At 44.3% G+C, this 25,982-nt stretch overlaps 1 protein-coding gene across 3 annotated transcripts in view; it reads left to right on the forward strand.

Moving 5' to 3' along the window:
• LOC123757806 (protein spaetzle) overlaps positions 1-25,982 on the forward strand; it is a 163,142-nt gene that overhangs the window by 98,957 nt on the left and 38,203 nt on the right. For all 3 annotated transcript variants that reach the window (XM_045741663.2, XM_045741644.2, XM_045741654.2), the window contains exons 2-4: positions 11,673-11,792; positions 14,822-14,943; positions 18,224-18,308. In XM_045741663.2, coding sequence (XP_045597619.1) covers positions 11,673-11,792; positions 14,822-14,943; positions 18,224-18,308 — 327 coding nt within the window. The remainder of the gene's footprint in view (positions 1-11,672; positions 11,793-14,821; positions 14,944-18,223; positions 18,309-25,982) is intronic.

Consider the following 25,982-nt stretch of genomic DNA (forward strand, 5'->3'; position numbering starts at 1 on the left):
ACACACACACACACACACACACACACACACACACACACACACACACACAGTAGACTGACAGTTGAGAGGCGGGAACAAAGAGCCAGAGTTCAACCCCCCTCAAGCACAACTAGGTACGTACACACAAATCAAACCCCAAATACTAACTTTTGGGGCACATATAAATCGGATAACGACAGCAGCGTAGATAAAGCGCATTCAGAGCGCTTAACACTGCCTACGTGAGACCAGTCTTAGAGTATGCAGCCCCATCATCAAGTCCTCACCTAAAGAGACACATTAGGAAACTGGAAAAGGTTTAAAGATTTGCGACGAGGCTAGTCCCGGAGTTACATGGGATTGGATATAAAGAGCGACAGAAGGAACTGAATCTGACGACGTTAGAAAAAAGTAGGAAGCGGGGAGATATGACAGCAGCATACAAAATACTTAAGGGGATTGCCAGAGTGGAAATAGACGAAATGTTCACATGGAATGCCAGCAGAACAAGGAGACATGGATGGAACCTGGAAACTCATATGACAGAAATATGTTAGATGTTATAGATGTCACGGAGATGTTAGAAAGTTTTCTTCTAGCGTAAGAGTAATGGGGAAATGGAGTGAACTAAAGGAGCACATTGTGGAAGCAAACAGTAATCATAGCTTTGAAACTAGGTATGATAGAGGACAGGAATCATTGCTGTACACAACCGGCGGCTAGAAAGGCGGGATCCTGGAGCCGACGCTCGATTCTACAGACACAAATAGGTGAGAACATACACAGACACACACACTTGATAGCTTAACACAAAAATGCAATAGAAACTTGGTAATTAAGCAGGGAAATAATCGGGAAATTGCTAAACTGACTGTAGTACCTGTGTGGTGCAAGCGGGGAGTTAGGGTGAGATGAGAGACATCAGGGCAGGGGAAGTTAGCTCTCAAGTAACCTAACTGAAGACGTTCATGTGTTCATAGCAATGTTTGCGGATAATGTCCGGTTGTATGCAACGAGACGCACCACAACGTCGAGGAAAAAATAATAAAAGGAAGACTTTGTACATGCATTTAACATCATCACATTTGATAACTGAATAAAGAAGCCATAATATTGACATTCTCAGGGGAAGTGATAAGGCTGATAAAGAGGATCTGTTCAGTATGACGCAGAATAAAGAAGGGGACACTGATGGAAACTTCAGGCGCTGATAAATCACAACGACATTAACTCGTAAATAAATACGTAAAAGTAATAAGAAAATGTGCTGAACTAAAAGGAGATCCAGTACGACCCAATTCGAGAGATATGATAAGACACACAAGGGTCGTGAGTCACTGCACTAGACAACCACTCAGCCCCTACCAACTCTTGGTAGGTCTTGACCAGGTAGGGCTCAACCAGGTATGGCTCGGCCAGGTAGGGCTCAACCAGGTATGGCAAGGCCAGATAGGGCTCGGCCAGGTAGGGCTCAACCAGGTAGGGCTCAACCAGGTAGGGCTCAACCAGGTAGGGCTCAACCAGGTAGGGCTCAACCAGGTAGGGCTCAACCAGGTAGGGCTCAACCAGGTAGGGCTCAACCAGGTAGGGCTCAACCAGGTAGGGCTCAACCAGGTAGGGCTCAACCAGGTAGGGCTCAACAAGGTAGGACTCGACCAGACAGCAGAGGTAAACACAGGGACACGTGTCTATTGAAGGTTGAGAAGCGGCTCGCCACACAGATCATGTTCTCCCATGCAATCTCTCACCTCCCAAATAGTTCCATCTCCCACAGTAAGACATGTAACACTTTCCACAACACCCATGTTAAAGATCATGTTTATAAAGGATGTTATCATTTTCTGTGCAGCGTGGGATTCAGACTTAAAACCTGCTCACATAACAATAATAATAATAATAATAATAATAATAATAATAATAATAATAATAATAATAATAATAATAATAATATTTTATTTAGGAAAAGTACATACTTTGATGCAGAGTTACAAACATTCTGATTGATTTATAGATAGAGCTAGTACATACAATACCTAAAGCCACTAGTACGCATAGCGTTTCGGGCACACATAGCGTGTGTGTGTGTGTGTGTGTGTGTGTGTGTGTGTGTGTGTGTGTGTGTGTGTGTGTGTGTGTGTGTGTGTGTGTGTGTGTGTGTGTGTGACCGGGACTGGTTGTTCTCCCCTCAACCCTCCCGACAAGAGTAATGCCTGACGTTGGTTCTCTAATCCTCTCCAGCGTTCACAACGTTATGCTGCACTAAATTGCCCGAACCTAACATAAAGACACAAGAATAGAAAACGGCATATCACGCCAACTGTTCTCTAGCCCCTTACAGCAATGTCTGGCGTTGTTTGGTCTCTACCCCGCCCCCCACCATTTAGTAACAACCTGCTTAGCCTGTAGATATAGGTTGAGCAGCTGTAGTTACTACAGCTGCTCAGTCTGTAACTACAGTTGCACAGCCTGTAACTACAACTGATCAGCCTGTAACTACAGCTGCTCAGTCTGTAACTACAGTTGCACAGCCTGTAACTACAACTGATCAGCCTGTAACTACAGCTGCTCAGTCTGTAACTACAGTTGCACAGCCTGTAACTACAACTGATCAGCCTGTAACTACAGCTGCTCAGCCTGTAACTACAGCTGCCCAGCCTGTAACTACAGCTGCTGAGCCTGTAACTACAGCTGCTGTGCCTGCAACTACAGCTGCCCAGCCTGTGACTACAACTGCTCAGCCTGTAAGTACAGCTGCTCAGCCTGTAACTACAGCTGCCCAGCCTGTAACTACAGCTGCTTAGCCTGTAACTACAGCTGCCCAGCCTGTAACTACTGCTGCTGAACATGTAACTTCAGCTGTAGATATAGGTTGAGCAGCTGTAGTTACAGGCTGAGCCTGTAACTACAGCTGCTCAGCCTGTAACTACAGCTGCCCAGCCTGTAACTTCAGCTGCTCAGCCTGTAACTACAGCTGACCAGCCTGTAACTACAACTGCTGAACATGTAACTTCCGCTGCTCAGCCTGTAACTACAGCTGTTCAGCCTGTAACTACAGCTGCTCAGCCTGTAACTACAGCTGCTCAGCCTGTAACTACAGCTGCCCAGCCTGTAACTACAGCTGCTCAGCCTGTAACTACAGCTGCCCAGCCAGTAACTACAGCTGCTCAGCCTGTAACTACAGCTGCCCAGCCTGTAACTACAGCTGCTCAGTCTGTAACTACAGCTGCCCAGCCTGTAACTACAGCTGCTCAGCCTGTAACTACAGCTGCTCAGCCTGTAACTACAGCTGCTTAGCCTGTAACTACAGCTGCTCAGCCTGTAACTACAACTGCTGAACATGTAACTTCAGCTGCTCAGCCTGTAACTACAGCTGCTCAGCCTGTAACTACAGCTGCTCAGCCTGTAACTACAGCTGCTCAGCCTGTAACTACAGCTGCCCAGCCTGTAACTACAACTGCTGAACATGTAACTTCAGCTGCTCAGCCTGTAACTACAGCTGCTCAGCATGTAACTTCAGCTGCTCAGCCTGTAACTTCAGCTGCTCAGCCTGTAACTACAGCTGCTCAGCCTGTAACTACAGCTGCTCAGTCTGTAACTACAGCTGCTCAGCATGTAACTTCAGCTGCTCAGCCTGTAACTACAGCTGCCCAGCCTGTAACTACAGCTGCTCAGCCTGTAACTACAGCTGCTCAGCCTGTAACTACAGCTGCTCAGCCTGTAACTACAGCTGCTCAGCCTGTAACTACAGTTGCTCAGCCTGTAACTACAGCTGCTCAGCCTGTAACTACAGCTGCTCAGCCTGTAACTACAGCTGCTCAGCCTGTAACTACAGCTGCTCAGCCTGTAACTACAGCTGCCCAGCCTGTAACTACAGCTGCTCAGCCTGTAAGTACAGCTGCCCAGCCTGTAACTACATCTGCTCACCCTGTAACTACAGCTGCTCAGCCTGTAACTACAGTTGCCCAGCCTGTAATTACAGCTGCTCAGCCTGTAAGTACAGCTGCCCAGCCTGTAACTACAGCTGCTCAGCCTGTAACTACAGCTGCTCAGCCTGTAAGTACAGCTGCCCAGCCTGTAACTACAGCTGCTCACCCTGTAACTACAGCTGCGCAGCCTGTAACTACAGTTGCTCAGCCTGTAACTACAGCTGCTCAGCATGTAACTACAGCTGCCCAGCCTGTAACTACAGCTGCTAGCCTGTAACTACAGCTGCCCAGCCTGTAACTACAGCTGCCCAGCCTGTAACTACAGCTGCCCAGCCTGTAACTACAGCTGCTAGCCTGTAACTACAGCTGCTAGCCTGTAACTACAGCTGCCCAGCCTGTAACTACAGCTGCCCAGCCTGTAACTACAGCTGCCCAGCCTGTAACTACAGCTGCTCAGCATGTAACTACAGCTGCCCAGCCTGTAACTACAGCTGCTAGCCTGTAACTACAGCTGCTAGCCTGTAACTACAGCTGCCCAGCCTGTAACTACAGCTGCCCAGCCTGTAACTACAGCTGCCCAGCCTGTAACTACAGCTGCCCAGCCTGTAACTACAGCTGCTCAGCATGTTACCACTGAAGTATTCCAGGGACATCTCTGGCCAGCCATGAGACACACACAGTACCGCTACTTCCACCGGTTAATTTCGACACGTTTATAACCAAAGTTTTGCAATAAAAGCCGTTAAGGCAGGATATTAAGTTGTCTGAGGTGTGTATGGTGGTGGCGGAGCAAGGGAGCAGTGGGAGTATACCACAGAGGACATTTGGTCCAGCTGAGCGTCACGGGGAAGGGAAAAGGGAAAAGGCCCACCTTACTTGATCGGAGGTGGGGCGGAGAGGCGGAAAGCATGCACTCTTCCCCGCTCGCCCGGGATCCGCTCCTGGAGACGCTATGCTGAAGGTCGCTCTCGGCCGCCTGCAAGCCAGGCGTTTTATCTCCGGGGAATAATTTTTGCATCGCTCACTCGGCTGTGAAGTGGGGCCGCAGTTCGTGCATTGACTCACTCGATGCGTAGGGTAATGTGGGCGGTGCGTGGGAGTGTATATGCGGAGAGTGGTGTGACGGTGGGTGGTGGTGACTGAGGGTGGTGGTGATGGAGAGTGGTGGTGACGGTGGGTGGTGGTGACGGAGGGTGGTGGTGATGGAGAGTGGTGGTGACGGTGGGTGGTGGTGACGGAGGGTGGTGGTGATGGAGAGTGGTGGTGACGGTGGGTGGTGGTGACGGAGGGTGGTGGTGATGGAGAGTGGTGGTGACGGTGGGTGGTGGTGACGGAGGGTGGTGGTGACGGAGGGTGGTGGTGATGGAGAGTGGTGGTGACGGTGGGTGGTGGTGACGGAGGGTGGTGGTGATGGAGAGTGGTGGTGACGGTGGGTGGTGGTGACGGAGGGTGGTGGTGACGGAGGGTGGTGGTGATGGAGAGTGGTGGTGACGGTGGGTGGTGGTGACGGAGGGTGGTGGTGATGGAGAGTGGTGGTGACGGTGGGTGGTGGTGACGGAGGGTGGTGGTGATGGAGAGTGGTGGTGACGGTGGGTGGTGGTGACGGAGGGTGGTGGTGATGGAGAGTGGTGGTGACGGTGGGTGGTGGTGACGGAGGGTGGTGGTGATGGAGAGTGGTGGTGACGGTGGGTGGTGGTGACGGAGGGTGGTGGTGACGGAGGGTGGTGGTGATGGAGAGTGGTGGTGACGGTGGGTGGTGGTGACGGAGGGTGGTGGTGATGGAGAGTGGTGGTGACGGTGGGTGGTGGTGACGGAGGGTGGTGGTGACGGAGGGTGGTGGTGATGGAGAGTGGTGGTGACGGTGGGTGGTGGTGACGGAGGGTGGTGGTGATGGAGAGTGGTGGTGACGGTGGGTGGTGGTGACGGAGGGTGGTGGTGACGGAGGGTGGTGGTGATGGAGAGTGGTGGTGACGGTGGGTGGTGGTGACGGAGGGTGGTGGTGACGGAGGGTGGTGGTGATGGAGAGTGGTGGTGACGGTGGGTGGTGGTGACGGAGGGTGGTGGTGACTGAGGGTGGTGGTGACTGAGGGTGGTGTGACGGTGGGTGGTGGTGACGGTGGGTGGTGGTGACGGTGGGTGGTGGTGACGGTGGGTGGTGGTGACGGTGGGTGGTGGTGACGGAGGGTGGTGGTGACTGAGGGTGGTGGTGACGGAGGGTGGTGTGACGGTGGGTGGTGGTGACGGTGGGTGGTGGTGACGGTGGGTGGTGGTGACGGAGGGTGGTGGTGACTGAGGGTGGTGGTGACGGTGGGTGGTAGTGACGGTGGGTGGTGGTGACTGAGGGTGGTGGTGACGGAGGGTGGTGTGACGGTGGGTGGTGGTGACGGTGGGTGGTGGTGACTGAGGGTGGTGGTGACGGTGGGTGGTAGTGACGGAGGGTGGTGGTGACGGAGGGTGGTGGTGATGGAGAGTGGTGGTGACGGTAGGTGGTGGTGACGGAGGGTGGTGGTGACTGAGGGTGGTGGTGACGGAGGGTGGTGTGACGGTGGGTGGTGGTGACGGTAGGTGGTGGTGACGGAGGGTGGTGGTGACGGAGGGTGGTGGTGATGGAGAGTGGTGGTGACGGTGGGTGGTGGTGACGGAGGGTGGTGGTGACTGAGGGTGGTGGTGACGGAGGGTGGTGTGACGGTGGGTGGTGGTGACGGTGGGTGGTGGTGACGGTGGGTGGTGGTGACGGTGGGTGGTGGTGACTGAGGGTGGTGGTGACGGTGGGTGGTGGTGACGGTGGGTGGTGGTGACTGAGGGTGGTGGTGACTGAGGGTGGTGGTGACTGAGGGTGGTGGTGACGGTGGGTGGTGGTGACGGAGGGTGGTGGTGACGGAGGGTGGTGGTGACGGTGGGTGGTGGTGACGGTGGGTGGTGGTGACGGTGGGTGGTGGTGACGGTGGGTGGTGGTGACGGTGGGTGGTGGTGACTGAGGGTGGTGGTGACGGTGGGTGGTAGTGACGGTGGGTGGTGGTGACGGAGGGTGGTGGTGACGGAGGGTGGTGGTGACTGAGGGTGGTGGTGACGGAGGGTGGTGGTGACGGAGGGTGGTGGTGACTGAGAGTGGTGGTGACGGTGGGTGGTGGTGACGGTGGGTGGTGGTGACGGTGGGTGGTGGTGACGGTGGGTGGTGGTGACGGTGGGTGGTGGTGACTGAGGGTGGTGGTGACGGAGGGTGGTGGTGACGGTGGGTGGTGGTGACGGAGGGTGGTGGTGACTGAGAGTGGTGGTGACGGTGGGTGGTGGTGACGGAGGGTGGTGGTGACGGAGGGTGGTGGTGACGGAGGGTGGTGGTGACGGTGGGTAGTGGTGACGGTGGGTGGTGGTGACGGTGGGTGGTGGTGACTGAGGGTGGTGGTGACGGAGGGTGGTGGTGACTGAGGGTGGTGGTGACTGAGGGTGGTGGTGACGGAGGGTGGTGGTGACGGAGGGTGGTGGTGACGGAGGGTGGTGGTGACTGAGGGTGGTGGTGACTGAGGGTGGTGGTGACGGTGGGTGGTGGTGACGGAGGGTGGTGGTGACGGAGGGTGGTGGTGACGGAGGGTGGTGGTGACTGAGGGTGGTGGTGACGGAGGGTGGTGATGACGGAGGGTGGTGGTGACTGAGAGTGGTGGTGACGGTGGGTGGTGGTGACGGTGGGTGGTGGTGACGGTGGGTGGTGGTGACGGTGGGTGGTGGTGACTGAGGGTGGTGGTGACGGAGGGTGGTGGTGACGGTGGGTGGTGGTGACGGAGGGTGGTGGTGACGGAGGGTGGTGGTGACTGAGGGTGGTGGTGACGGTGGGTGGTGGTGACGGTGGGTGGGTGTGACGGAGCCATCATCCGTCTAATGTTGGCTTCTGGAGACAGATTCAGTGCAATGAGTACTTTTTCTTAGTCCTTAGACCCCGAGTACTTTTCTTGGTCCTATTCCAGTAAGGTTTCCCGCCCATTTGACGCCCCGTTCAGTCTCCTGTTCCCAACGTCAAGTTTCGTTATTTTGTACTTGTTTGAATTCAACTCAGCAACTATGTTAGCAATATATTATTTTACATTGACGGTTGGACTCTTTGCTAATAATCCCAAAACTTTCAACATTGGTTTTCACAAGATAACAGTCGAGTTAGTAATTATAGTTTAAAGTCACAGTCTGTTCATTCACTGTATGTTATTTATCTACTGGAAATTAAATATGGATACATTGCAAGCATTTCATATATTTTATATATATATATATATATATATATATATATATATATATATATATATATATATATATATATATATATATATATATATATATATATATATATATATATATATATATATATATAATAAAATATTTTGCCATTTCATGCAACGTAAGTTTAGTTATATTTGTAAATGGCAAACTTTTACAGTGTAATATATAATGCTCTGTTGTGTGTCCCTCTCTGTGTCCACACACTTCCCTTCCATATATGTATATGTATAAAGTATATGTGGAAACTGATCAGAATTACATTTCGCCTTTGTAAATGCACATTAATGATACCACGTAAAGAATACATCGACCACTTTATGTAGGGCAGACGTAACTCTGTATATCTATGTATTTATGTCTGTAGGTTAGATTAGCATTTTAAAAGCACCATAATCGCCTACCGTGGTTGATTGTTCAATAAACCCCTGAACTATATGTTTAACACATCTCTCATCCTGTCCATGGAGGACAGAAGAAAATGTATATATGCTGGTTAGCATTGTTAATGTGTGGCCACGTCTGTGGTAGAAAATAATAATAATAATAATAAAACTTCCCTTCCTCTTCTCCCCATACACGCCTGACTGCCACATATAATAATTGATAATAATAATAATAATAATAATAATAATAATAATAATAATAATAATAATAATAATAATAATAATTCATTGTGTCGAAGGACAGGCAGCTTGTGTGTGTGTATATATATATATATATATATATATATATATATATATATATATATATATATATATATATATATATATATATATATATATATATACACTAGTAGCATATACACTTATAATAACGAAGTGAAAAATCGTACATATATTGATGTAATGGACAATTGGAAAGTAATATTTGGTGTTATTGAATTTAGACAAACCGTAGAAGGTTTTGTATCTATGTTGCTAATAAAACCTATTCTAACCTAATCTTCCTAGGTCTAATACACGCAACCTGAGGCCTAGTATAGTACACATATGTGCTATACTAAGGTTAGGGATATTTAAATTTGGTTTTTAGCTTTATTTCCGGACTCTAATAAAGTGAATAGAACCAAATTGTATCTAATTCTCTATTACGTCAATATATATACGATGGTCCACACAGTTACAGAAAGTACAGTCTAGACAGGAAGATGGGCTGTAATTCGGCACTGGAAAGTAACTGTGGCGCCTCTCTTCACTGGAGACCTTAAGCACGGGCACATTTGCTTAATGGTTACTCCAAGACTGTTACCATAGTAGGAGCAGACATTCTTGAGAAAATGTATTGAGAAGGTGACAAAGCGTTACAAACATTCCTTACGAAGTGAGATTAAAAAATCTTAATTCACATGGTATAAAAATGCGAAGAGTAAGAAGGTTACTAAGTACAGTGTAGTATACAAATGGATGAAAGGGTATAACAAATATATATTTATAATAAATGGTAAACACAATGCAAAACAGGTCACAAATTTAATAAGTTTAGAGTTAGGAAACACCTTAGTAAATAATAGTTTGGAAATAAGATTGTTGGTTTATGGATCACATTACCTGGTAAAATAATAGACGTCGTCGGAGAGAGGAAACCTGTATTTAGGCTTGCAGCCTTCCGCCATGCGCCTTGCAAGTTAAACTGTTGGCTATTCTTGTAGCATTCGTAGTTACTGAAAACATTGCAGCAGACAGCCTAACTATATCCGGCTCCCTCTACTCATTACAGGCATTAATAGCCTAAGGTTAAACTGTAAGGTGTTTGTCTGTGAAGCCAGACACATGCTCATGCTTACCACGGGAGTTGTTGTGGGTCACTTCTCACACAGGGCTGCACCATCATCATAATGTGGACACTCTTGCTTAGCCTGCAGTACGCAAACACAATGTTGAACATAATCTTGGGCTATCAAATACAACTGTAAAGAGTGTCATTAAACGAGAACCATTTATGAATTCGAAGACAGAAGAGTGCAAACAGGAACTAGCAGATCCATTGTTTATTACAATGAATTGTCTCAAACACAACACTGGTATGAGGCAAGTGACAAAGTCATCACCCAGGTGATGTCACAGCTTGAATACCACTTGACTACAAGTAGTACAGTCGGGTTTGTTTTCGATTCACAATCGAGAATTCCGATCCCTCCCTTTCCACCCAAGAAGCAAATTAGAGATCAGCCCAAGCTTCGTCTTGAGGCAAAGCTCAACGCCTTAAGCCATATTGATGCTCTGTCCACAGAGCATTCTCTCTCTCAAATTATATACACTGATGGTTCCCTACACCGCACCACGGGTGCAGCTGGAAGTGCAGTTGTCCTGACAATGGGCGATGGCCTATACTTTGAGTGGGGAGTCCGTATAAACAACTGGGCCTCTACCCTTCAGACTAAACTATTTGCCTTGATCCTTGCACTGAAATGTGTACAAGTCTCAAAACTTGATACATTAATTGTAAGTGACTCCTTATCATCCTTAAATGCTCTCAACTCTTTAAGACATAACTGTAACATGCTCGTGTCCGAAGCTAGACACAAATACAACAAAATTATTAAGGATGGTAACAGAGTCCATTTCATGTGGTCTCCATCTCATGTTGGCCTCCGAATGCATGACAGAGCTGATAAGTTAGCCAAAGAATCTGCCTTTAAAGGAGCCGTTGAGTGTAACCTTGGATTGTCAATGAGCAATCTGAGAGCAGCAGTACACCGAGAACTTCAACAAGATCTTGTAGATCTGAGGCAAAGTGAAATTGACACCAGTAATTCCATCTATCATCATACTATCATGCAAGAGGAGCCACACATCTATGGATCATCCAATAAAATCAGCAGACTTCTAGATGTTACTACTGCTCGGCTTAGACTCTGTTACAAGTATCTCTGGGAATTCTCATTATCTGCTGATGTAGACCTGACCAAATGTAAACTGTGTCAACAAAATTATTCGCACACCCTCCGTCACTATGTGATGGAGTGCGAAAAGATACGTGAATTTAGAGACAATTCTATAACCAATGTTCCAGCGATGTGTCAATATTTCATTCAAAATGATCTGCTACCAGAAATTTTAGCCAAATATCCCCAGTTTGCTAACTGTAGGTAGTAACTAAGCGATTGTAACCTATCCACCGCTGCCCACTGGATGGGGGGCGGTGTGCAGGACAAACATATCAATTTTGACACTAGCTCTCCACATATGTCAGTTGCTTAATTTAGAACCTGTACTTGTGGTCGATCTCGAACCCATTGTTGATGTGATGACTTATATTGAATTTTGTAACTAGCTCATCAAGATTGTAACTTGCTTAGCTAAATGAATTGTGGGGTTCAGTCCCTGAGCCCATTATGTGCCCCTAACTTTTTCCACTACCGCCCACAGGGCAGGTATGAAGTGCAGAATAAATGAACTAAAAAAATCACAGTACCAGACCCCGTGCCTAAAGCCCAAGTTAATTTAAGCTCAGCTTTCGTGTTGATATAATGAAGGTTGAAAGTTTGTTTTATAATGACAGACAGTATCGCTGGTGCTGGTGGTGGCGACCAGCAGCTGGGTCATGTCCCAGAGACCCAACCACCCAGTTTTCTTGCCCGGCACCCGCTCCAGCACCGACTCCAGCATCACTTTTCTTGAGGTAACCCTCCTGTTGTTCTTTATATTGATTTAAGCCATTCTACAGGAATTTCATAAAGTTTATTACTGATCGCAATCTGGAAAACGCAATAAATTCATGTAATGTAAGATTCCGTGATGCATTTCATATATTAAAAAAAATTAAATTAAATATTTTATTCAGGAAAAGTACATACATAGTTGATTTACAAACATAATGTTGGATTTATAGATAGAGCTAGTACATACAATATCTAAAGCCACACTAATACGCATAGCGTTTCGGGCAAGTTGTGGGGAAAAAACAACTTAGACCAAAACTTAATAGTAATTGGGATTAGGTGTAACTGTGTTGAAAAAAGGAATAAAAAATAAAAAATGGGGGGAACATGGCAGAAATCAGCAATTGAACAAGTTGGTGAACAAACACCATTGTTTAAAAATAGCACAAGACATGACTTGACATTTACGGGGTAAGGTAGGTTACATGGCGTTAATTAGGTAGTAATTAGTTTTACTCTTAAACTGGTTGAGAGAGGTACAACCTTTAACATGATTGGGAAGGTCATTCCACATTCTGGGTCCCTTGATTTATAGAGCATTTCTAGTTTGGTTAAGTCGCACTCTTGGGATATCAAATAGGTATTTGTTTCTGGGTGTGATGCCCATGAGTTCTGTTATAACCATCTCGGAAGCTTCTAAGGTTAGGATTAACATTGCAGTTCACTGTTTTAAATACATAGAGTACACATGAGAGGATGTGCAGTGACAATATCAAACATATTCAAAGATTTGTTTAAGGGTACCGAGTGCTGTTTGGGGCCAGAGTTAGATATTGTTCTAATAGCAGCTTTGTGTTGAATAATTAGAGGACGTAAATGATTTTGTGTACTAGAACCCCCAAGCACAGATACCATAATTGAGATAAGGATAGATGAGAGAGTAATAGAGCATCACCAGGGCAGGGCGAGGTACATAATATCTCATCTTAGAAAGAATACCAACAGTTTTAGAAACTTTTTTTTATATATTTAGAATGTGTCCCTGGAAATTCAGCTTGTTATCGATGAGAACACCAAGGAATTTGCCATCTATTTTGTTACTAATTTGGATATTGTTTATTCTTAGATTAATTTGATTAGAGGATATATTGCCAAACAACATATAGAAAGTTTTGTCAATGTTAAGGGTGAGTTTGTTGGCAGTTAGCCAAAGATGGGCTTTATTTAGTTCAGTATTCACTGTGACATTTAGAGTAAGATGGTCAGGACTGGAGAAAATGAAGGTTGTATCGTCAGCAAATAGAATTGGTTTGAGGTGTTGAGAGGCATTTGGAAGGTCATTAATGTAGATGAGAAAGAGGAGAGGACCAAGTATGCTGCCCTGAAGAACACCAATGTTTATGGGTAGTGTAGGAGAAATTGAATTATTCACAAAAACATACTGGAGCCTGTCAGTAAGGTAAGACTGAAGATATTGGAAGGAGTGACCTCTGACTCCACAATGATGTAATTTAAGAAGAAGGTTATGGTGGTTAACAGTGTCAAAAGTCTTACGTAGGTCAAGAAATAACCCAACAGGGAACTCATTTTTATCAAGAGCTGCATGTATCAAGTTATACTATCTATAAATTCTATAAACTCTATCTATAAATTCATCAATTTTTGTATCACCCCTTGTATGTATGTATTTTACCTAAATAAACATTTGAATTTGAATTTTGAATACTAATAAGTGCATCGTTAGTGCTTTTTTTGGGGTCTGAAGCCATATTGGCAAGAGCTAAGTATATCGTGTTTAGCTAGATAAGAGTAAAGCTGCTTGTAGATTAATTTTTCAAATATTTTTGACAAGTTTGGCAGAATTGATATAGGTCTGAAGTTGTTGACATCAGTGAGATCACCACATTTATGGACTGGGTTACTCTCGTTTTTTTTTAGAATATCTGGAAAGGTTTGGAGTTCAAGTGACTCGTTGTAGAGCAATGCAATAGCAGGAGCTAAAAGTCTGGAGGCTTTTTTGTAAATTAGAGTTGGTATCTCCGCAAGGGCACTAGACTTTGTTTTAAGGGAAAGGATTATCTCATTAACATCAGTGGAATTAGCGGGCGTTAGGTACAGATACTGTGGATAGTTACCTGTAAGGTAGTCCTGAACATTAGTACGGGAGGATGGAATATCATTAGCAAGGGATGACCCAATGGATGAGAAGAACCTATTGAATTCAATAGCAGTATCAGAGGCTGAAAGCAAACCATCGTTATTGGACTGGAGTATTGGATTTTTATTTAAAATCTTTTTTGATCCCAATATTTGTGAAATAGTGTTCCATGTCGCACGAGGCAGAAACAAATGGGCAAAGTTTCTTTCACCCTGAATGCCCCTGTTACCTAGCAGTAAATAGGTACCTGGGAGTTAGTCAGCTGTCACGGGCTGCTTCCTGGGGATGGAGGCCTGGTCGAAGACCGGGCCGCGGGGACACTAAAGCCCCGAAATCATCTCAAGATAACCTCAAGATATGTCTTCTTAATATTGCCCTTATTTGGGTAAATTTATATTCATAGCATTAAATTTTGGCTGTCCTAATTATTTTAGAGAGCACTGATGAGTAATTTTTTGAAAATTCTTTGGAGATGATTCCTAACCCATACTTCTTCTCAAGGTCATGTTTTTTATTAATAGATTTAAGTAAACCTTTGTAAACCATGGATTGTTTAGCCTTTTAGTTGTGACTTGTTTCGTTAGCATGTGGGTGGGTGTAACACAGTGGGTGTTATAAAGGCCGAGGGTTTTTTTGAAGAAATGATTGCACTATTAGGTTGACGTTCCCAATGTTACCTAATTCGGACTCCCAGTTGATATTAGCAGCAGCTATAAAATTATAAGAGTTTTTATTCTAGAACTATATATGGAGTTCTATTCTTAAAGCTTACATAAATAAACTAAAATCAAACAAAACAATTTCAGTCACAATCCTTAATCATCACTTTGTAAACTTAAGTCATATGAGAACTGATAGCAAAACTGTCGCATAAACTCTTACATTAAACAGAATCCGGGTAACCCAGTTACAAGCAAGCTTCGCACAAAGGAGAAGCCAAAGTGCTCACTGGATACAGCTCCCATTGATGGTGAACCTTGCAACGAAGATCCGGAATACGACAACATGGTTAAGTAAGTTATTACATTATATATTTAAATATTTATAATTAAAATCTTTATGTATTTAAATATTGATATGTACAATGGATTATTTTTGTGTACTTTTCATGTGTAAAGATGCATTTTTACAAAGCCAATATTAACACGCATATTCCGGGCAGGTTTTAAATGTAACAGTTAAAAGTAGTTGAGGTATTCATTTAGAAACTTGAGTGAAAATGGAAGGGTCGGTCTTGTGCTCACCACGGAGCACAACGCCATACGGGACAGAGAAACGAAGAGAAGAAAAACAAGAATATCATCTAGAGTCCAAGACGGCTCAAGAAAAACGGTAGCAGGCTGGAGTTGATAGAAAGTACAAGACGGTTAACTTCCGGAGTGGTGCTGTCGATAAGGAAATTATCGAACGCCATCCGCCATGATACAAAATGAAGGGCAATGAAGAGACAGAAAATGGCGAAACAAATGTCCTGTAACCTTATACTGACGCCGAGCAGAAACAGATGTGACATCAGAAGGTGCATTAGATAAAGTAGCATTTGAATGCAGTGTTTTAGAGCTAAAAATTGACTTTGAAAAATTTGACCTTAGACTTTCTGCACAGAAGTCTAAGGCAATGAGACTAGGCGGCAATACTCCATACAGGCACCTACGCATTCAAGACATTAACCTTCAGTGGGTTACACAATATCAATATCTCGGAGTGTGGATAGATTTTAAAATGACATTCAATAAGCAAATTCAATATCTAAAGGAGAAAGCAAAATCACGACTAAATATAATGAGAGCAATCACAAGGCCCCGTCTAGGAGCGGGACACAAAGTGTTAAGAATGTTTTACACACACGCCGTTCGTTCCCTAGTTGATTATGCAGCGCCTGCCTTACTCACTCTTTCTCCTGGCCAGTGGGCAAACGTTGAGGTTCTTCAAAATGATGCATTGTGAATCATAACAGGAGCTCCCAGATGGACTAAAATACTGAACCTAAGACTAGAAACAAAGCTAACGTCGATTGAAATAAGGGTAAAAGGGATTACTGCGTGCATGCTGACCAAGATATTGACTAGACCTAGAATCAGTTCACTTAAAGATATAATCACTGGAGCACTAACTCTGGACAGAAGAGCCTCCAATAGCAACAGGTGGACCCATTGTGCGATAAACACCATCAATACATTCGATATAACAAACACAGTCACTGAGAGGGGTGTCGACGAAATACATGCAGACTTTGTTAAGCAAGCCCCTTGGGAATCTCTGCCAGCAGACTTTAAGATTATGGCTCTTGAAGGAAAGAAGAACCAGACAAATCCTCATCTGCTACGTAACATTGCACAGATGCATATAGAAGCAAACATGGCATCCGACAGCTTCACTTACTTCACAGATGGATCAGTAGACCAGCAGGGACAAGAAACTGGAGCTGCAGTTAAAGCAGGAAACTCTGTAAATAGTTGGAGGCTCTCAAATGGGTGATCGACTTTACAAACAGAGATTCTAGCCATTCAAAAGGCTTTGGAACATGCTCTTGCTGAACACCGACAACATGTTATCATACATACAGATTCGAGAACCGCCATTGAAACCTTGCAACAAGAACACATATGTGATAACATCCATCTGATCACAAATGTCATATCATTCATGCAAACACTCAAACGACAAGGCCGTCGGGTACTTATCAACTGGGTGCCAAGTCATGTGGGAATAATAGGAAATGGCATTGCAGACGAAGCTGTAAAACTTGCTACTAAGAGGAGAAATGTAGACATTTACATACCACAGAGTCTATCACAGATTAATAAAGTAATTAGAAACAGAGCAATGCAAAAGATGTACAGTGACCATAACACAGCAGTTACAACATCAGGATCTGCGGGTTGGTACAAGAATTCAACCAACTACGAACCACTTAGTTTGATGAAAGGGAACAGTAGAGCAACAGAAGTGCATTTACATCGCATCAGGCTTGGATACCCATGTGCATGGGAAATAGGCTTACAGGTTCCGGAAGATGAGAGGAAATGTCAACACTGTGGAGAAATCCCCGACAGACCACTGGAACATTATCTAACACAGTGCACAGTTACAAACCCATTAAGATTTCAACTTAGATTCAACAGAGCAGAAGAAGTTGTTAAACACATATGGCAAAATCTTACTGAAGCGACCATACGAGTCATAAATACTCATACTCCGCCCAAGTAAAACAGAAACAAGCAACACTTAGTGGGCCAGCCAGAGGCTTAGGGCCCGCGCAGGAATATCCCTGCAAAAAAAAAAATAAAAAAAAAATCATAAGATCTGTCACCTGAACCATATACTGTTGCTAACAGATCTAGACTCTTAAGATCTGCAGATAGCCTAAAACCATCGAAAAACTCCCCTGGAATGATCTTCTGAAATAGGCTGAGGTGAGGGGGGGGGGGGGGGAGGGGAGAACATGACTTGGACAACAAACCGGAAACGAAGGTTGAACCAGGCAATAAGAAGGCAGAAAGACCACACCTGTCAGAAAACGTCTTCAGTCTGGAAAAAGCCAAACTAGAGGGAAGAGATGAAGAAAATATACCGACTTCAATCCAAATTAAAAGCTTTCTGCACAAAATGTAAGAAGGGTGGTAAGGAAATGTTACTGATTAAATAGGTGAATAAATCGGAAGGTGATTTTCGCCATTTTTACCACCATTGTACCGCCCAAAATGGCATTTTGATAATGACTTTTACTTGCACAAATAAAGAAAAAGTTCTTAAGACAGAGACGTAAGGCTTCTGCAAATCTGTTGAGTCATAAATCATGTCTCTAGCACCAGCGGTGCTAGAGACGTGATTCACACTATCACAATGTGATAGTGTGATCGATGAATCGATTCAGTAGAATCCCAGGTTGTACAACATCCACAGGTTAGGGTTGTACAGTAGTAGAGCTTGCGGCTGGCACTCTGCTGGTCGCAAGTTCGAGTCACCTAAGAGCTCAAGTTGATTTGTACGTATCATATTTGTGGTGCAGAACCTCCTTCAATATTTCGAAGGAAGTTCTGCTCCAAAAATATTTCAATATTTTATGTATACAGTTTACACATTAGTGAATTCAAAATACTGTATTGATTATAGTTAAAATATACTGGTGAGCATAATGATTATAAAAAGTCTTTACTTTTGTGAATTTCAGTTTAATCAAAGCAAAATCATCTAGCAGTCATTGGTAGCTCATGATGCATTAACGATCAAGGTGTATGTACGGAAGGCATACATACTGACGGCAATATTTAACACGAGTGTACATTTCAGACAGCACGTGGCATTTCTCTTAAGTAGGAACGAAAGACTCCGCGGGCTAGTGAATGACCCTAGCCTCAGAAACATTCTCAGAGACGTGAGTAGCCTAGTCTGCATCACCCAGTTTCTTCTCTAACTCATAACTACAAGCTATGTTGGTATTATATAGCCAGTTGTTTTACCAAATAATAATGTTTGTCATATTATTAGTGTGGGGTTGCGTCTTTAATTTAGGTATTCGACAAATTTAGTGGACTGTATGCTGGACTTCTTAAAACACAATCCCACAGTGCGGGGGTAATTTAATTTACATTTGGTTACATTAAGATTATCTAGTGTTTTATATTAATTAAGTTTGTTGCTTCAATCTGAACTAGCAACAATAGTTTATTGTACTTGAGTATTTAGATGTAATGATTAGAGTTAATTATTTATTAATTTGCTAAAACCGTAAATTATCTTGATTGTTAGTTAATAAATTATAAACATCTTAGCTGTTTTGAAGATCCGTAGCCTAGAGTTTCTTTAGTTCATTTATTATGCACCCCATATCCATCCTGTGTGCGGTGGTGGAAAGTTAGAGGCACATAATGGGCTCAGGGACTGAACCGCACAGTTCACTTAGTTAAGCAAATTACAGGATGTGAGAATCACACAGTCCGTGGCTAGGGCCGACCTTCTGGTTAATGGCAGCCTCCAGGGATTTTTTTTTTGTTTTTGTTTGAGGCGTTGACTCCTCTTCAGTCGGAAAATTCTTCATTAAATTGTAAAATCACACATTGGTTATATAATGAACAATCACAGATTTTATCAATGTTTGACTTTAATTTACAGTTAAGGGATTGTTAGCTTACTTTGACTTTGGTTTAATCCCTCAGCCTAACCACCTCACTTTCAACACCCTATATACTCAAAAAATTGCCAAATTTTAGGCTGGATATGGTTTATGGGCTATTCATGCCCGTGCCACCTTTTGGGTGGCTTCATCTTTATCAACCAATCTAAATTTTAGGCACTGGGGGAAGGAATACTTAACAGTAGTGAGAGGGAACCAGTATAGTTGTTCAGAATAAGGTTATTCAACAGTTGGGCAACTATTGCAAGTTATTGTTTTCTTTACGAAGTGTGACAGCGACGTGTTGGGTATCCGTATGCCATGTGATTAATGGCCGACCCTCTTTCCCGCAACTCTCGACTTGTTAATCAGTGCGAAGGTTAATAGTAAATTAGGAGTAGTCGCTAAATTCTTGTGAACTGAAAAATCGAATTAACATTATTAAATCAAAATACGTAATAAGCGTTAGTTGTAATTGCAAAGTCCACACCATTATTTATTTGTGAGTTAATAGAACTACTACAGTTCCTTTATTGTCTCATGGAGGCAAGATGGGTTGAGGCTGTTAAACAATTATTGCATCAGCTCAACTTATCAGTTAACTTGAAATAATTAGTGTAACAGATGACAGGTCTTCATATTTAATTTTGATAAGTGAAATTTAATTTTAATAAGTGAAATTTAATTTGAATCAGTGAAATTTAATTTGAATAAGTGAAATTTATTTTGAATAAGTGAAATTTAATTTGAATAAGTGAAATTTAATATTGTTATAATTGAATTTTTTTTGCTCTTAAGTGGGAGAATATATAAATTTTCCCACAACTAATAATACATTTTCAAATATATAAATTGTTCGTCATTATTCCATCTTTACGACATTCATCTCAGGAAAATGTGCTGCCAAATGTGTAATTGTTCATGCAAGGATGTTGTTGTTTAAGAGTTAGCTACTCAGAACAAAATGTCCATGTAGCACTGGCTATAGTGAGCACGTAAATCATGCAAGGATGTTGTTGTTATAGATTCAGCTACTTGGAACAAGTTCCAAGTAGCACGGGCTATGGTGAGCCCGTAGTGAACTTACCTGGCACAGGAGCGGTGCTGTGCATGCAAGGAGTAGTACAGATAACTTATAGGTACCCATGAAAGGTGTAAGAACCAAGCTACAGTTAGTGACTGAAGAGCAGGAAGGAACTTTTAGCCACCTTGTAGAGAACAATGCCATTTGAGGATATGACATTTTTTTCAAAGATATATGGTCGACCTCGAACTGTGCTAAGACATGCAGCTTTACGATAATAATAATAATAATAACAATGAGAGAATCAGCAGGAGCCATGAGGAGGATTCGAACTTGCACACTGGGTGCTTCCAAGCATACGCCTTAAACCATATAGTCTACGATATGCTACAAAAGTAATGTAACCTGGGATTCAGCTGAATCCTCTAGGGTTTCTGAGACATCTCCTGATCCTACATCAGGGTTTTGCACATTACCTGCATATACACTCTGGCGGTGGTATAGTTCTACCCTGAACACTTCTCTTCAAATGCACAAAGAAATCACATTAACGTGATGTATCAATGAGAAAATTAGTAGGAGCCATGAGAAGGATTCGAACCTACACACTAGATACTCCCAAACACCCCCCTGAACCACTTGAGGAATTGACAGGGTGAACAAAGACGAACGAGAATGTCGTGTTCCACTCACTAGCATGGGTGGAACACGAACAAGGAAAGGGAAGGCAACTACCAGGAGAAAGCGACAAGCCATTATGACTACTGTATATGGCACTTGGAAAGGATCAGGATAAGGATTTGGGATGGGACTGTGGATGGGAATGGGATGGGGGAAGTAATGGAGCCTAACCATTTGGACGGTCGGGATTGAACGCCGACCTGAATGAAGGGAGACTGCATATACACTCTGGCGGTGGTATAGTTCTACCCCCAACACTTCTCTTTAAATGCACAAAGAAATCACATTAACGTGATGTATCAGTAGACGGTAGACCGTCGCTCTACCGTCCAGCTCAGGTAAGATAATTATCAGGAGAGTGCGCTAAGCCATTACAACTATATAGGACATGATAAGAACACGAACAAGGGGACACAGGTGGAAACTGAGTACCCACATGAACCACAGAGACATTAGACAGAATTTGTTCAGTGTCAGAGTAGTTAACAGATGGAATGTATTAGGCAGTGATGTGGTGGAGGCTGACTCCATGCACAGTTTCAAATGTAGATATGATAGAGCCCAGTAGGCTCAGGAATCTGTACACCAGTTGATTGACAGTTGAGAGGCGGGACCAAAGAGCCGACGACCAATCCCCGCCAGCACATGTAGGCGAGTAGTAGGCCATGATATGCTACAAAATTAATGTTACCTGGGACTGAGCTGAATCCTCTAGGACGTGTCTAACAGCCTAGTTGATCAGTCCAGCAACCAGGAGGCCTGGTCGACGACCGGGCTGCGGGGACGCTAAGCCCCGGAAGCACCTCAAGGTAACCTCAAGGTAACGTGTGCTTGGGAGTATCTATTGTGCAGGTTCGAATCCTCCTCATAGCTCCTACTCATTTTCTCAGTGATACGTCATGTTAATGTGATGTCTATGTGCAATAATAATAATAATAATAATAACCGCTTCTAGCAACTAGACCGCTACACAGACCACGACTTACCACGTCGTGGTCTAGTGGCTAGAAGCGTGTGCGTGGGAACACCCACCACATAGGTTCGAACCCTCATCACGGCTTCTACAGATTTTCTCATTGATAAAGACACGTTAGTGTGATTACTCTCTGTGAATAATAATACTAATACTAATAATAGTAATATAAGGGTCCCGATAGTACAGTCGGGTTTGTTTTCGACTCACAATCGACAATTCCAGTTTCGAATCCCTGGCGGGACAGAAATGGTTGGGCGCATTTCCTGTTCACCTAGCTGTATGTAAGTCGGTACCCAGGCGTTTGATTCTTGTGGGGCTACCTAATGCGGAGAGGGGGGTCAATAATTCAACCCTTACATTCACCTAGTTGTGCTTGCAGGGGTTGAGCTCTGGCTTTCGGCCCGCCTCTCAACTGCCAGTCAAATGATTTTTCACACACACACACACACACACACACACACACACACACACACACACACACACACACACACACACACACACACACACACACACACACACACACATTGTGCGAGGAGCCTATGCCATGCTTTCTAACTTCAGAATTGCTTTTAAATACATGGGTGGCGATATACTAAAGAAATTGTTCACGACTTTTGTTAGACCAAAGCTAGAATATGCAGCAGTTGTGTGGTGCCCATATCTTAAGAAGCACATCAACAAACTGGAAAAGGTGCAAAGACATGTTACTAAGTGGCTCCCAGAACTGAAAGGCAAGAGCTACGAGGAGAGGTTAGAGGCATTAAATATGCCAAAACTAGAAGACAGAAGAAAAAAGAGATGATATGATCACTACATGCAAAATAGTAACAGGAATTGATAAAATCGATAGGGAAGATTTCCTGAGACCTGGAACTTTGAGAACAAGAGGTCATAGATTTAAACTAGCTAAACACAGATGCCGAAGAAATATAAGAAAATTCACTTTCGCAAACAGAGTGGTAGACGGTTGGAACAAGTTAGGTGAGAAGGTGGTGGAGGCCAAGACCGTCAGTAGTTTCAAAGCGTTATATGACAAAGAGTGCTGGGAAGACGGGACACCACGAGCGTAGCTCTCATCCTGTAACTACACTTAGGTAATTACACACACACACACACACACACACACACACACACACACACACACACACACACACACACACACACACACACACACACACACACACACACACAATTTAAGCAATAAAATAACCAATAAAGCAAGTGAACTGGCAGAAATGGCGCAGGAAGAAAACCCTGATGTAATAGGACTCACGGAAACAAAATTGTCAAGAGTCATAATAGACGCTGTGTTTCCAAAGGACTACTATATAGTAAGGAAAGAGAGGGAAGGGAGAGAAGGTGGAGGAGTGACCCTGCTGATAAGGAAGGACTGGAGTTTTGATGAGATGGAAATTCCAGGATGTGACGGGTTCAGAGATTACATAACAGGAACTATAACAATGGGTGGACCTAAGACAATAGTGGCAGTCATTTACAATCCTCCACTAAATGACAGAAGACCCAGACAGGAGTTTGATTGGAACATGGCAACCAATAATATAATAGAGAGAGCAGCTTCAGTTGCCTGCAGGAATGGTTCCAGACCCTTAATCATGGGCGATTTCAACCATGGAAAGATAGACTGGGAGAATAGGGACCAATATGGAGGTGCAGATACATGGAGAGCTAAACTCTTGGAAGTGGCAACAAGGAATTTTCTGAGCCAACATGTCAGGGTACCCACAAGAATGAGAGGCAATGACGAACCAGCTAGACTCGACCTGATATTCACCTTGAATGAGTCAGAAATAAGGGAAGTCAAATTTAAAGCCCTCATAGGAATGAATGACCATAATGTATTGACATTTGAGTATCTGGTGGAGGTAGGGATAACCTATCCAAGGATGGGATCGGAAGGGAAAAGACTAAATTACCGAAGAGAAAAATATGAGGAGATGAGGAACTTCCTAATGGGAATACCATGGGAAACAGAACTCAGAGAGAAGACTGCAGAAGATATGATGGATTATGTCACCCAGAAGTGCCAGGAAGCTGCAGACAGGTTTATCCCGGTCCAAAAGGAGAAAAACGAAAAGCAACAGAAGAATCCATGGTTCATCCAGGAATGTAAGGTAGCGAAGCAATTGCGTAAAAGAACATGGAGAAACTACAGGAATAACAGAACACCAGAGAGCAGGGAGAGATACCAGAGGGCCAGAAATGAGTACCTCAGATTGAGGACAGAAGCAGAGAGACAGTATGAAAATGATATCGCAAGTAAAGCTAAGACCAAAGCAAAACTGCTCCACCGCCACATCCGGAGGAAAACAACGGTAAAGGAACAAGTGACGAAACTGAGAAAAGGGCAGAATAGATACACAGAGAATGTCAAGGTGTGTGAAGAACTCAACAAGAGATTCCAGGAGGTCTTCACACACAAAAGAACAAGGAGAAGCCCCTGCACTAAATGAGGAGAAGGCAAGCCAATTAACAACCTTGGAGGAATTTGACCTCAACAGTGATAAGGTCGAAAGGTGTCTGTTGGAGCTGAATGTGACAAAGGCTGTTGGGCCTGACAGAATCTCATCGTGGATACTAAAAAAAGGCGCAGAAGCACTAAGTATGCCACTCTCTATGGTGTATAACAGGTCACTGGAAACGGGAGACCTATCGGAAAGCTGGAAGACAGCTAATGTAGTCCCAATATACAAAAAGGGTGACAGGCAAGAGGCACTGAACTCCAGGCCAGTGTCCTTAACTTGTATACCATGCAAGGTGATGGAGATCGTGAGGAAAAGACTCGTTGACCATCTGAAGGGAAATAGCTTTGTGACACACCAACAGCATGAGTTCAGTGATGGTAAATCGTGTCTCACAGGTTTAATATAATTCCAAGGAACAAAAATTAGGCAAGAAAGAGAAGGTGGGCAGACTGCATTTTCTTGGATTGTCAGGAAGCCTTTGACACAGTACCCCATAAAAGGGTGTTACAAACGTTGGAGCAACAGGCAGGAGAAAAAGGTAAGGTGCTCCAGTGGATAAGGGAGTATCTAAGCAACTGGAAACAACGAGTAACTCACCGCTCATGTGCCAGGTAAGTCTACTACGGGCTCACCATAGCCCGTGCTACTTGGAATTTGTTCCGAGTAGCTGAATCTATAACAACAACAACAACGAGTAGCTGTGAGAGGGGAGACATCAGAGCGGCAAGATGTCACCAGCGGAGTCCCACAGGGCTTTGTATTTGGACCCATCCCGGCGTTTCTAATATACGTAAACGATCTTCTAGAGGGTAACAAAAGGATATCTTCAGCGGCATATGCTAGACTGGCCAACATAAGAACTGCCTTTAGAAACTTGTGTAAGGAATCGTTCAGGACCCTGTATACCACTTATGTCAGACCAATCCTGGAATATGCAGCTCCAGCCTGGAGTCCATACCTAGTTAAACACAAGACAAAGTTAGAGAAGATTCAGCTTTATGCCACCAGACTCGTCCCGGAACTGAGAGGAATGAGCTACGAGGAAAGGCTAAAGGAGCCAAACCTCACGTCCCTGGAAAACAGAAGAATAAGGGAAGACATGATAACCACCTACAAAATTCTCAGGGGAATTGACAGGGTGGACAAAGACAAACGCTTCAGCACGGGTGGGACACGAACAAGGGGACACAGGTGGAAACTTAGTACCCACATGAGCCACAGAGACGTTAGAAAGAATTTGTTCGGTGTCAGAGTAGTTAACAGATGGAATGCACTAGGAGGTGATGTGGTGGAGGCTGACTCCATACACAGTTTCAAATATAAGTATGATAGAGCCCAGTAGGCTCGGGAATATGTACACCAGTTGATTGACGGTTGAGAGGCGGGACCAAAGAGTCAAAGCTCAACCCCCGCAAGCACAACTAGGTGAGTACACACACACACACACATATCCCCAGGAAGCAGCACGTAGCAGCTGTCTAACTCCCAGGTACCTATTTACTGCTAGGTAACAGGGGCATCAAGGTGAAAGAAACTCAGCCCATTTGTTTCCGCCATCGCCGGGAATCGATCCCCGGACTCTAGGATTACGAAACCCGAGCGCTGTCCACTCATCCACCAGGGCCCCCTCGTGGCTGAGGGGGCCTGTGCGGGGGGGGGGGGGGGCTTAGGCATGGGGGGGGGACCTCAATATAAGCCTAACATGTACGGTATGTATAATCTGGCTGCCTGTCCCCCGACACAATGAATTGTTCTTAAAACGCAAAGCACAT

The sequence above is a fragment of the Procambarus clarkii genome, chromosome 22, assembly GCF_040958095.1.
Source record: "Procambarus clarkii isolate CNS0578487 chromosome 22, FALCON_Pclarkii_2.0, whole genome shotgun sequence".
Taxonomy (NCBI): domain Eukaryota; kingdom Metazoa; phylum Arthropoda; class Malacostraca; order Decapoda; family Cambaridae; genus Procambarus; species Procambarus clarkii.